This window comes from Schistocerca gregaria, chromosome 1 (genome assembly GCF_023897955.1).
Source record: "Schistocerca gregaria isolate iqSchGreg1 chromosome 1, iqSchGreg1.2, whole genome shotgun sequence".
NCBI lineage: Eukaryota > Metazoa > Arthropoda > Insecta > Orthoptera > Acrididae > Schistocerca > Schistocerca gregaria.
The window spans coordinates 1,053,206,645-1,053,221,450 of record NC_064920.1 but is presented as its reverse complement, the minus strand read 5'-3'; the positions used below and the strand labels follow the sequence as shown (position 1 = coordinate 1,053,221,450).

Here is a 14,806-nt window from a genome sequence, read left to right as displayed (position 1 = left end):
AACTTCCTGGCAGATTAAAACTGTGTGTCCGACCGAGACTCGAACTCGGGACCTTTGCCTTTCGCGGGCAAGTGCTCTGTCATCTGAGCTACCGAAGCACCACTCACGCCCGGTACTCACAGCTTTACTTCTGCCAGTATCTCATCTCCTACCTTCCAAACTTTACAGAAGCTCTTCTGCGAACCTTGCAGAACTAGCACTCCTGAAATAAAGGATACTGTGGAGACATGGCTTAGCCACAGCCTGGGGGATGTTTTCAGAATGAGATTTTCACTCTGCAGCAGAGTGAACAGTTGTGACGTCATGCTCATAGCAAGCAGTTTATTGTTACAAAGAATTACAGTCTATGCCCTACGGCCTTTAACATATTTTTGCTATCTGTAGACGCTTGTGCGTGCACGGTGTTTTGTTGTCGTAAAATGCACACTTCCTTTGCCACTAAAGTTTTATTTTTTTCCCTCTCATTTATATTTTATTGCTGCAGTATCATACGCCAGTAGCAGGATACAATAACATTCTTTGCTAGAGAATCAATTCTGCAGTCAAAATTACAAAAATTTAACTGAAAGCTAAAACAATGAAAAATTCCTGGGTTTTTCCTGGTTTTCTCCCGGATGAAAAAATTCCCGGGTTTTTCCCAGTTGTCCCGGGTCGTATACACTCTGTGGGTTTTAATATATAAGTTGGGCTCTTTTTTCTGTCAAGCTCCTTTCATCTACTACAGGAATACTTTACATTCACCTGAGTGTGTTATGGGACTGTAATTCATGAAATTAATGAACTCGTAGGCAATATTGCTCCCATATTATAATTTAACATTTATTTGATTGTGTTATTGTAATTATAAGTCACAAAGGTGGACAGGTAAATACGGCACCTGTTATTCTCTAGAGACTACAGGCCTGTTTATATGGTGGCCATCCAGATTTAAGTTTTTGTGTGTATTCCATAATAATAATAATAATAATAATAATAATAAAATGTGCCTTCCAAGCCATATGTGGTGTTTATTTATGGAGTTCATGTAGCTCAATGGGGCTCTTAGGTAAATATTAACATGTCTTCCCCTTCCCTCAGCTATTATTGAAACTTGTACAATGGTATTAATTGTTATAATGTGCATTTCGGTAGTATTACTGTCAAAATATTTTTAATTCTGAAATGTTGTTATTCCATAATTTTTTTTCTCTCACCAAGTTTTGTGTGGTAGTGATTCTGTGATACTGTGTCACTGACACAGAATGGTTCAGTTGACTAATAATTAAATTCATTTAAACAAGCATCTTCTACTCCTTGCATGTATCTGTATATTACAGACACTATTGACTTATAATAGAGACCACATTACAGACTTGTCCAAAAACACTTTTCTCTCTGTTGTGTAATGGTGACAGCAGTGAGTTTCAGCTTTACATGGACACAACTTGCAACAGCTGCATGTGCTTTTATGCCTCAGTTGCACAGCTGTGTAACAAGAAAAATGTGGAACACGGTATTAAATGGCTAGTATTACTGTTACAGTCATGTGACATTGTCTCACATATTACTTAGTACCATGATAAACTTTATACTTTACTTTCATCCAGTTCCCCCTTTTGCCTCTCAATCTTTGTAAAAGCTTCCTTTTCATGGATTATCCTTCATATTCATACTGTAATGAGCACCACATCAACTATGCTAATATAAAAATGGAAGCATTGATTGCCATGAAGTTCTTAAATTATGTATGAGCGGTGCTCAAAAAGAAATGAGCCAGAGGCATAATAATAGAGCCTTTTTAAGGGGACCAAAAATGGCATAATAACAGGAAGAGAGGTCTAGACCATATGGAGGGTAGCCAAGAACCTCCCATTTGAATTTCTGCAGGAGTGCCACAACTGTGTTGGCTGTATGAGGCTTTACATTGTCATGGAGCAGAATGACCCCACAGGTGAGATTGCCTGGTCGTTTTGACTTGATCGCTTGGCGAAGGGTGGTCAAGGTTTGCAAGTAACACTGGGCATTCACTGTTGTCCTGTGCTGCAGGAAGTGAATCAGAAGGGGGCCATCTAGATCAAAGAAGAACATCAGCATAACCTTCCCTGCACTTGTGTGGATGGCCTTGGGTTTTTTTGGTGGTAGTGACCCTGGATGCTTCCACTGGAGACTTTGTCATTTTGTTTCTGGTTTGAAGTGATGACACCATGACTCATCTTCAGCCATCACTCATGCCAGGAACGCATTCCCTTCCCGAGCATAGTGCTGCAGATGAGCAAGACAGAGGGCCATTCAACATGTCTCCTGGTGTGGTTGAAGAGTGTGGGGCACCCAGTGGGTACACACTTAGTGCATGTGCACTCATTCCTTCATGATGGTGTGAACATGTCTGATGTTGAATATGACCACGGTGGCTATGGCTTTTATTGCCACTCGATGGTCCTGGGTAATGAGTGCATCCACCAGCTGGACGATGCCATCAGTAATGAAGTGTGGTGCTTCATAGCGTGCATCATCAGCTAACGACACCCATCCTCCCCTGAAGTGCTTACATTATGCCTTGATCCTTGCAAGGGGCGTGCAATGTTTGCTGTACACTTGTGACATTTGTCGATGAATGTTTGTCCCTTCTACTCCTTCCACTGTCAGAAAACAAACACCACCTCTTTGCTCTTCAGTTGATGCCTCCATGTCACTGTTTGCAATGTGAGTGGCCGCATTGGCCAATTGACCCATGCTGCTGCTAGCTCTGTATAGTCATGTGATGTGCATGCGTGCCCTCTAGCGACAGGCTGTGAACTTCCATGCTCTGGTTGGAACCATACATCGTTACACATGCCACGATATTACTCTCTTGTCACCGGTTTGCGCATTCCAGACTCTGGCTCATTTTTTTTTAAAGTCTATTATATGTTAATAATTTGCTTGTCAAAACATTTTCTGAGGCAACAAATCATTGCTTGCTAATCATACCAACCATTGCCTCACTAGTAGCTCAGTGGGTAGCAGCAGTATTGCAATTGTCAGACCCACACCAAACATATTCACTGCAGGCCACACGTCGTCTAGTGTGATCCTCACAAATCCAGTACTGGAACTAGCTTCTTCACAGTGCAGCTCACTGGCTGGCCGCTTGCCAAAATAGCGACGCCATTCTCTCTTGACTAACCCATGCTCCATCAATCTTAACAACCTGTCATACAACAGAACATAGTATATATTGATCACCTCGGCAGCATGTAAGTTTTCAGCATAAATAAAAGATACATTACTATACATGTGTTTAATGCACAAGATACCATAGGTTTTTAAGTTAAACACATTCTTTATTTACTTATTTTATTATGTGAGTAAACAGTGACACAAAATGGATATCACAGATGTAATGAAAAGAAACTTATGATGACAACAAAAGAATATTCTATATCAGATAATTCTAGTCCTTAAAACTTCAAAAGTGTCTTGATATGGGAAATCTCTTTTCAGAGACTAATCATCGACCCTCGTCAAAAAGAATTACACTAAGTTCTGCAATAATGTGTGGCACAGATGCCAATTATTGTCTTGCAAGGTAGTGTTCCTTGCTTTTTTCACCCGTTTTGCAGCAGAAACAGTCACCCAAAGAACATTGGAACTAAAAAAAAGTAAATATTACAAAAAGGACTGTTCTATGGTTATTTATTTGGATGTTCATCATGCCAATGGTATATATGAGGCAGAATGCATTTATGCATAATTTTGTGAGAGTTATTGCACAATTGTGAGTGCTATCTTTGAAAAAATAGTATTATTTTACTTTTCCTGGATGAACAATATTCTGTCTGCACAACTGCAATGTTGTACTACTGAAACACACTAGTTTTTTAGTGTTACCCATTACAGAAACAGACTTTTATTTTGAGAACATACAACAAAACAGGTCAAAATGTATAATGTTTATTGCAATACAAATATGAAGAAGCTGCAGCAAAACATAGACTCACTGAAAAACGTAATACAATTTTGTTTGCTATTCCATTAAATATGTACATTGAGCTTTACATCCTCATCCATCAAAGAGTTTTGCAGACCAATGCGTAAATCCACTATTTACTTGGTAGCTGCTGATAAATAACCCTTTCTTCAGCTTGGGAAGCAAATCTTCATTTTATGTATTTTTGATTAGCAAAAGTTTATGATACCAGACAGGGAAAGCAAATGTTAGCTATAGGCGGGTTTCTTCTCCCAGTGGCTCTCAGCTCCTTTACTAAAATAGGTCAAACCCACAGCTACAGGATGTTATGACTTTTCTCCTCAGTGTAGTGGTTCATCATGAAATTTGAAGCCAGACATACTTTCATTGTGAATAAGCCTATGTGAAAACCTTGGTTTAGTGCACTGGGATCCCCGAAATCCTCCTGATCCTGGTTCCATCTAACAGACAAAGAAACTGTTGTCTTTGGCATTGGAAATAAATCCAATTATCTGTGTGACAGGCCGTTTTGTTTCTCTACGTAAGGGCAAAATATTATATTGTAGGAAACTAGGCTCTGCCAAGAGGAGTGAGCCTATAGCAGTGTATTATTTATTAAACCGATATTCCGTTTTGGACTAAATGTTACAACTCTGCAGTTGGTAATGAAATATGACATTTTGGCTGCACAAAATGTGAGCAACTATTTTTCATTATGAGTAGCAGCTACAACATAGTTGTACTCACCCTCTCAGGTGGCAGTTTTTCAGAAACAGGATCACGTCTTCTTGACATAAATAAGCACATCCACTACTCCTCAGTCCCTTTTGTTTATTGTTCTACCATCCACAAATGTTAACATCATGACAGTTCCCTTTATTAAAGAACTTCTGTGCTCCATTCATAACCTCAATTTTCAGTATGTCACCATGATGGCTTCACTTGCAACAATAGTTGTTACAACAAGGAATTTTGTTGTTCACTAATGGTATGAAAAAGTACAAGGCACAAACAATTTGAGAAGCAGGTAAAGGAGGTCAGATATAATGCTATTCCAACTCTAACTCACTTTCAAAAAAGATATTACTTACAACATTTAAGACATAGTTAAGCACTTCTACATCTTAAATTTTTCTTTTTTCCCATTATATATGTAATACATATGCTACAGTTCTGGAAAACAAACATCTCAAAAATGAGATTCACAAGAAGTGCAAAATGACTAAGCAGGGATGACTAGAGGACAAATGTAAGGCTGTAGAGAAACAAGAGGAACAAGACTCTTACTAGAAGATAGATACTGCCTGCAGCAAAATTAAAGAGACCTTTGGAGAAAAGAGAACCAACCACTTGTATGAATATTAAGAGCTCAAATGGAAACCCAGTTCTAAGCAAAGAAGGTAAGCAGAAAGGTGAAAGGAGTATATAGAGGGTCTATACAAGGGTGATGTACTTGCGGACAATATTATGGAAATGGAAGAGGATGTAGATGAAGATGAAATGGGAGATATGATACTGCGTGAAGAGTTTGACACAGCATTGAAAGACCTGAGTAGTAAAGGAGCAAAATAACTTATGATTATCAAAGTAGAGAGGATATAAAATGCAGACTGGCAATGGAAAGAAAAGCGTTTCTGAAGAAGAGAACTTTGTTAACATTGAGTTTAGATTTAAATGTCAGGAAGTCATTTCTGAAAGTATTTGTATGGAGTGTAGCCATGTATGGAAGTGAAACATGGAGGATAAATAGTTTAGACAAGAAGAGAATAGAAGCTTTTGAAATGTGGTGCTACAGAAGAATGCTGAAGATTAGATGGGTAGATCACATAACTAATGAGGCAGTATTGAATAGAATTATGGAGAAGAGGAGTTTGTGGAACAACTTAACTAGAAGAAGGAATCGGTTTGTAGGACGTGTTCTGAGGCATCAAGGGATCACCAATTTAGTATTGGAGGGCAGTGTGGAGGGTAAAAATCGTAGAGGGAGACCAAGAGATGAATACACTAAGCAGATTCAGAAGGATGTAGGCTGCAGTAGGTACTAGGAGATGAAGAAACCTGCACAGGATAGAGTAGCATGGAGAGCTGCATCAAACCAGTCTCAGGACTGCAGATCACAACAAGAACAACAACAATTCTTCTATTTTCCATTAGCATTTTATTTTTCTAAAAATTTCAAATTTCATAATCAAAGTGAATTGTGCTCAGTTGGTAGAGGACTTGTTCCTGAAAGGCAAAGGTCTCGAGTCCGAGTCTCAGTCCGGCACACAGTTTTAATCTGCCAGGAAGTTTCATATCTGCGATCACTCCACTGCAGAGTGAAAATCTCATTCTGGAAACGTCCCCCGGGCTGTGGCTAAGCCATGTCTCCTCATTATCCTTTCTTTCAGGAGTGCTAGTTCTGCAAGGTTTTGCAGGAGAGATTCTGTAAAGTTTGGAAGGTAGGAGACGAGAAACTGGCAGAATAAAGCTGTGAGGACAGGGTGTGAGTCATGCTTGGGTAGCTCAGCTGGTAGAACACTTGCCCGTGAAAAGCAAGGTCCCAAGTTTGAGTCTTGGTCTGGCACACAGTTTAATCTGCCAGGAAGTTTCATATCAGTGCACACTCCACTGCAGAGTAAAAATCTCATTCTGGAAACATCTCACAGGCTGTGGCTAAGCCATGTTTTCGCACTATCCTTTCTTTCAGGAGTGCTAGTTCTGTAAGGTTTGCAGGAGAGCTTCTGTAAAGTTTGGAAGGTAGGAGATGAGGTACTTGCAGAATAAACCTGTGAGGACAGGGTGTGAGTCGTGCTTGGGTAGCTAAGTTGGTAGAGCACATCTCCAAAACACTCTAAGGAAGAAGGGAAGATCAGAGTTTAATGCCCCATCAACGTTGAGGTCATAAAAAAACAAAGTGCAAGCTCAGAACAGGAAAGGATGGGGTAGGATATCAGCCATGCCCTTTCAAAGAACCATACTGACATTTGCCTCTAGCAATTTAGGGAAATCACAGGAAACCTTAATCTGGTTAGTGAGATGAGGGTTTGAACCATTATCATCCCAAATGCGAATCCAATATGCTGACCATTGTGCCACCTAGCTCAGTTGCAGTCACTGTATGGATGACAGCTGATTAAGCTGGAAGATGACTTGGATGTACTTTTGTCGTTAGTGTTCTCTTAACAAAAATCAAAGGAATTCAGTCATAATACCATGGCTCATAACAACATCATGCCTGGAGTTGTTCCTGTATTGTTGCCTGATACATTCTTCCAGCTGCCATTATGGTGGTTGAAGCTGGACTTGCAAATGAAAATCACTGCCACTAAGTAAAGGTCTGCTCTCATTACTAAACATAGCTGAGAGCCATTAACCTTTCATTTGAGTCTTTTATTACTTTAGTTCACACAGTCTTCATAGTAATTAGATGTGAGAGAAATCTGCGAAGGGGCACATAGTGACTATGGTAACTGAAGTTAATAAATCAGTCAAGAAAGCTAGGAGAGTGTTTCTACTTGAAAGAGTAGGTAAGCAGTTGTTAGCATCTCACTTAGACAACGAACTGACATTCACTTAGACAATGAACTGACATCATTAAGTTCTGGTATGATGGATGTACGGGAATTATGGGCAAAGTTTAAACAGATTGTAAAACATGCTCTGGAGAAGTATGAGGCAAGTAAGTGGATTAGTGATGGAAAAGACCTGTCGTGGTTTAACGATGAAGTTTGGAGAATGCTGAGGAAGCAAAGGCTGTTACACTCTTTGTTCAAAAAACAACATGCAAATGATGACTGGCAAAGGTTAGTAGAGATTCATGTTCTACAAAAAGACCTATGCCTGGAACATACAACAACTACTGCCGTCATACCTTAGCAAAAGATCTGGCTGAGAATCTGTGAAAATTCTGGTCCTAGATGAAATTGCTAAGAGGCCCTGAGGCTTCTATCCAGTCACTCATTGAGTAGTCTGGTGTGACAGCAAAAGGAAAGCCAAACCTTTAAGTTTTGCATATAAAATTCTTCACACAGGAGAATCATACAAACATACCATCATGTGACCTTCACAAAGACTCCTGTATGGATGACATAGTAATAGGCATCCCTGGCATAAATAAACAATTGAAAGAGTTGAAAACAAATAAGTCAACAAGTCTACATGGAATTCCAATTTGGTTTTACAAAAGCAATTCCCAACTCATGGGCCACGGCCCACTTGAGGGCCATGGGCAGTGTGGCACTGGGCCGTGAACATTGGTCAAGATTCAAAAGACAATATAAAAATTATTAGAAGCTTCAGGGCTTTGACTCATCAGTTGTCATGGTCAGTGAGTACAGAATTAAGTAAGAGTCAAAATGCCCTATCGCTATGCTATACCATTCACCGGGTAATGGTCCATTTTATCATATCAAATCTACCCTGCCCCTCCTTTAAAAAAAATAAATAAAATAAAATAAAATCTGCACACCTACAGACTGCACTACATGTCTAATGTGCAGCCTTGGCTGTCTGCTCATGGCTTTAACACATAACATGCCACAATCTGATTGTAATTTGTTGAGTTAGTGGTTTGTCAGATGCAACTGTTCACAAGGACAACTTGCTTGAATTGCTCATTCAATATCCAGCCACAACAAGAAAGGAGGAAGGAAGATTATTATGATACCTCCCATCTACCGCTACACAGCTAAGATGACTAGAGATGGTGCTTTGCTTGAATTTCATACTACTTCAGGGACGGAGGTGGGCATGGCCCTTTTAAGGTACTATACCGGCACTTGCTTGGGTGACTGCAGAAAACTGATGTCTGAAAGGCCAACCCAAGAACTGAACCCAGTTGCCTTGAATGCAAATTCAGGGTGTCAGCTACTATATGACCTCACTCAGTTCCTGTGGAGATGATGCTGAGATAGTATTCACGGACTTTTCCATATATTTGGCTGCTAATAGAATCTGTATTTGTGTAGGTTTGTAGAACTGATATTCAGATACTGAATTGTTGCACGAACAATAATTTTTATAGCTAAGTCATTGCAAAATAAAGAAAGAGGAGAGAAGAAGAGAAAACTGTTGCTGAATATTGCCTGTAATTTTCACAGATAAAATTTCTGAATACACTGAAAAGTCAGTCAGCATATAATTTATGCACTGTTATAGCTGGCATGTGACACATGTGTGTATTGTTCATTGTCTTCAACAGTTTTTTACAAAACTGCAACAGAAGAAACATTAATGCGAGCATAATCTGTTTGCACATGCGGAGATAATGAGGTTTGAAGGTAAAGAGATACAATTCAAACTGTATGGATGACTGCAATGACTAAGGTTTTAGTGACTTATAAATACTATTTTCTCTGCATATTTTTTTAAAAATGTCTAGCTCTGATGGGTAATCATTAACAATGGGGGCATAAAAAATCTCTAGCAACTAAGGTACACTTTTACAACTGGACTTCAATATTATATGAGAAACTTCCCAGCGGGTCAAAAAGTATTTAACAATGTTTCAGAATTTTTGTGACAACATAAGGAAACTCATTATAGAAGGGATTGTTTATACGAAACTGAAGACAATGATTGACACATAGGTACGGTGACAGCAAGCACAGTTTGCACTGTCATGGTCATGCCAGGGACGAGTGTGAACACTGCCATGTAAATTCCTTCAACAATACTTCTAGCCACATCAGTGGAATCATGGCCCAGTTGCTGCACTGCTGCTACACATGTACGTGCAAACCCACCTTTAGTCAGTGACTACATTGGATTGTAAGGATGTGGCTGTTAGTAGCTAGTGCTACTTTACATCAATATAGATACATCAATATGGATCCTTTTTTCAGATGGGGTCTTGCCGTAAGATGAAGCAGGGAAGTGATGAGGGAATTGCCACATCAGATTTTATAAGTAGTGAGGTTGTCAATGGTTGAGTCCAAGTAGTAGCAAAATAGCAAAAAGACTGAAAGTAAAGTTCTATGTACTGACTTGGCAGAAAATCGTAAGAAATTTTGGTCTTATGGATCAAAACAAAATGTCCAGACACTCTTTGACCAAAATGGTACTGAAACAGAGGATGACAGACTAAAGGCCGAAATACTAAATGTCTTTTTCCAAAGCTGTTTCACAGAGGAAGAATGCACTGTAGTTCCTTCTCTATATTGTCGCACAGATGACAAAATGGTAGATACTGAAATACATGACAGAGGGATAGAGAAACAATTAAAATCACTCAAAAGAGGAAAGGCCGCTGGACCTGATGGGATACCAGTTCAATTTTACACAGAGTATGAGAAGGAACTTGCCCCCTTCTTGCAGCAGTGTACCGTAGGTCTCTAGAAGAGTGTAGCGTTCCAAAGGATTGGAAAAGGGCACAGTACATCCTCATTTTCAAGAAGGGACATCGAACAGATGTGCAGAACTATAGACCTATATCTCTAACGTCGATCAGTTGTAGAATTTTGGAACACGTATTATGTTCGATCATCATGACTTTTCTGGAGAGTAGAAATCTACTCTGTAGGAATCAGCATGGGTTTTGAAAAAGACGGTTGTGTGAAACCCAGCTCGCGCTATTTGTCCATGAGACTCAGAGCGCCATAGACACGGGTTCACAGGTAGATGCCGTGTTTCTTGACTTCCACAAGGCATTCGATACAGTTCCCCACAGTCATTTAATGAACAAAGTTAGAGCATATGGACTATCAGACCAGTTGTGTGATTGGATTGAGGAGCTCCTAGATAACAGAACACAGCATGTCATTCTCAATGGAGAGAAGTCTTCTGAAGTAAGAGTGATTTCAGGTGTGCCGCAGTGGAGTGTCGTAGGACCATTGCTTTTCACAATATACATAAATAACCTTGTGGATGACATCAGAAGTTCACTGATGCTTTTTGCAGATGATGCTGTGGTATATCGAGAGGTTGTAACAATGGAAAATTGTACTGAAATGCAGGAGGATCTGCAGCAAATTGACACATGGTGCAGGGAATGGCAATAGAATCTCAATGTAGACAAGTGTAACGTGGTGGGAATACATAGAAAGAAAGATCACTTATCATTTAGCTACAATATAGCAGGTCAGCAACTGGAAGCACTTAATTCCATACATTATCTGGGAGTACACTTTAGGAGTGATTTAAAATGGAATGATCATATAAAGTTGATCATCGGTAAAGCAGATGCCAGACTGAGATTCATTGGAAGAATCCTAAGGAAATACAATCCGAAAACAAAGGTAGTAGGTTACAGTACGTTCGTTCACCCACTGCTTGAATACTGCTCAGCAGTGTGGGATCCGTACCAGATAGGGTAGATAGAAGAGATAGAGAAGACCCAACGGAGAACAGCGTGCTTCATTACAGGATCATTTAGTAATCGTGAAAGCATTACGGAGATGATAGATAAACTCCAGTGGACGACTCTGCAGGAGAGATGCTCAGTAGCTTGGTACGGGCTTTTGTTAAAGTTTCGAGAACATACCTTCACCGAAGTGTCAAACAGTATGTTGCTCCCTCCTACATATATCTCGCGAAGAGACCATGAGGATAAAATCAGAGAGATTAGAGCCCACACAGAAGCATACCGACAATCCTTCTTTCCGCGTACAGTATGAGACTGGAATAGAAGGGACAACTGATAGGGGTACTCAGGGTGCCCTCCGCCACACACCGTCAGGTGGCTTGCGGAGTATGGATGTAGATGTAGATGTAGATGTAGAAACTTACTTTCATAAATATGACTCGGACTTTTAAAAGAAGGTTTCACATATTCTGGTGCCAAGGAAGAGTCTATGCCACAGTGTGTGACTTGTTTAGAAATGCTATCCTGTGAATGTATCAGACTATCAAAACTTGAAAGACATATATCAACTAAGCGTCAGGAATGTGTAGTTAAATCTCTCGAATTCTTTCAAGTCAAGAAAGGAAATTGTTCTATGACTAAATCCACCAAGGAAAAGTCTTCAAAACAAAATATGCTAAGTATCAGAGATTCTTCTACATTTACATCTACATCCATACTCCGCAAGCCACCTGACGGTGTGTGGTGGAGGGCACCCTGAGTACCCCTATCAGTTGACCCTTCTATTCCAGTCTCGTATTGTTCGTGGAAAGAAGGATTATTAGTATGCTTCTGTGTGGGCTCTAATCTCTCTGATTTTATCCTCATGGTCTCTTTGCGAGATATACATAGGAAGGAGCAATATACTGCTTGACTCCTTGGTGAAGGTATGTTCTCGAAACTTCAACAAAAGCCCATACCGAGCTACTGATCATCTCTCCTGCAGAGTCTTTCACTAGAGTTTATCCATCATCTCCGTAATGCTTTCGTGATTACTAAATGATCCTGTAATGAAGCACGCTGTTCTCCGTTGGGTCTTCTCTATCTCTTCTATCTACCCTATCTGGTACGGATCCCACACTGCTGAGCAGTATTCAAGCAGTGGGTGAACGAACGTACTGTAACCTACTACCTTTGTTTTCGGATTGTATTTCCTTAGGATTCTTCCAATGAATCTCAGTCTGGCATCTGCTTTACCGATGATCAACTTTATATGATCATTCCATTTTAAATCACTCCTAAAGTGTACTCCCAGATAATGTATGGAATTAAGTGCTTCCAGTTGCTGACCTGCTATATTGTAGCTAAATGATAAGTGATCTTTCTTTCTATGTATTCCCACCACGTTACACTTGTCTACATTGAGATTCTATTGCCATTCCCTGCACCATGTGTCAATTTGCTGCAGATCCTCCTGCATTTCAGTACAATTTTCCATTGTTACAACCTCTCGATATACCACAGCATCATCTGCAAAAAGCATCAGTGAACTTCTGATGTCATCCACAAGGTTATTTATGTATATTGTGAAAAGCAATGGTCCTACGACACTCCACTGCGGCACACCTGAAATCACTCTTACTTCAGAAGACTTCTCTCCATTGAGAATGACATGCTGTGTTCTGTTATCTAGGAGCTCCTCAATCCAATCACACAACTGGTCTGATAGTCCATATGCTCTAACTTTGTTCATTAAATGACTGTGGGGAACTGTATCGAATGCCTTGTGGAAGTCAAGAAACACGGCATCTATCTGTGAACCCGTGTCTATGGCGCTCTGAGTCTCATGGACAAATAGCGCGAGCTGGGTTTCACACGACCGTCTTTTTCAAAACCCATGCTGATTCCTACAGAGTAGATTTCTACTCTCCAGAAAAGTCATGATGATCGAACATAATACGTGTTCCAAAATTCTACAACTGATCGACGTTAGAGATATAGGTCTATAGTTCTGCACATCTGTTCGATGTCCCTTCTTGAAAATGAGGATGTACTGTGCCCTTTTCCAATCCTTTGGAACGCTACACTCTTCTAGAGACCTACGGTACACTGCTGCAAGAAGGGGGCAAGTTCCTTCTCATACTCTGTGTAAAATTGAACTGGTATCCCATCAGGTCCAGCGGCCTTTCCTCTTTTGAGTGATTTTAATTGTTTCTCTATCCCTCTGTCATGTATTTCAGTATCTACCATTTTGTCATCTGTGCGACAATATAGAGAAGGAACTACAGTGCATTCTTCCTCTGTGAAACAGCTTTGGAAAAAGACATTTAGTATTTCGGCCTTTAGTCTGTCATCCTCTGTTTCAGTACCATTTTTACGAGCTATCTTTGTTAATTGCAAAGAAGAGATCAGCTCACATTCTGGGAGAAGAACAGTGATAAGTATGCTTTGTTTGATGAAAAATGTACACAAAAATAAATGAAAATCTGTTATCAAAAACAACTGTGAAGAATTCAAAATGGTTCAAATGGCTCTGAGCACTATGGGACTTAACTTCTGAGGTCATCAGTCTCCTAGAACTTAGAACTACTTAAACCTAACTAACCTAAGGACATCACACACATCCATGCCTGAGGCAGGATTCGAACCTGCGACTGTAGCGGTAGCGTGGTTCCAGACCGTAGTGCCCAGAACCGCTTGGCCACTCTGGCCAGCAGTGAAGAATTGATGAAACACCAAAAATGTGAAAGAAGTTGTTCATTACTGCTCTGATACAAACTGAAATTTTTTTGCTGCAGCTTGATGAGAGTACAGACATGCTGGCCATGCTAATTTATTAGCTTTTGGCTGTTATGAGTTGAATGGCAATATTGAAGAATAACTGTCATTTTGCCAGTCTTTTCCAATGTAAACGACTGTGAAGAGACTTTCAAATCAATTGACAAATTTGTGAAAGGAAATGAAATAAAATGGTCAATGTGTCTAGGTTTGTGAACTGATGATATGAGCTGTGCCTGGTATTCATACTGTAGCTTAGTCACCAAAGTTAGGTCAGTTGCTTCCTTGGTTCAGTGGTCACCTGTCAGCACATGTAGGCTCTTGTACTTAAAGGTTGGCATGTATGTCCCAAAAAGCTCTTGCTGATGCAATAGAAATTGTCATTTTCATTAAAGCAAGGTCTAAAAGGTCATGACTGCTTGTTATTTTGCATGATGAAATGAGTGATGAACACACACAGCTTCCATTTCACTGTGAAGTTTGGTGGCTGACAAAGCATAAATTCTGTCAAGATTTTACTTATGGGTGGGGATTGTGATGGAAAACTTGCAAGTTGCTACTTAGAGTATATGACCAGTGAAGAGTGGTTCACATGGCTGGCATATTGGCAAATATTTTTGGTGCCTTGAACATTCTTAATAACTCTGCAGGGCAAGGACTTTCATAAGCACTCTGTGCAAAGTAAAGTAGAAGCAACATTAATGAAACTTCAACCATGCGGTCAACAACTGCAATAAGACTCCTTTGACATATTTTCACTCTAACATGATTTTTCTGAAACCAATGAAATCAAAATTGATAAAATATCAGCCACTACCATAACAGACCACTAATTTCCT

At 39.9% G+C, this 14,806-nt stretch overlaps 1 protein-coding gene across 1 annotated transcript in view; it reads right to left on the bottom strand.

The window, feature by feature from the left end:
* LOC126287492 (uncharacterized) overlaps positions 1 to 14,806 on the bottom strand; it is a 133,651-nt gene that overhangs the window by 20,245 nt on the left and 98,600 nt on the right. Inside the window, exon 11 of the mRNA XM_049984889.1 lies at positions 2,954 to 3,169. Coding sequence (XP_049840846.1) covers positions 2,954 to 3,169 — 216 coding nt within the window. The remainder of the gene's footprint in view (positions 1 to 2,953; positions 3,170 to 14,806) is intronic.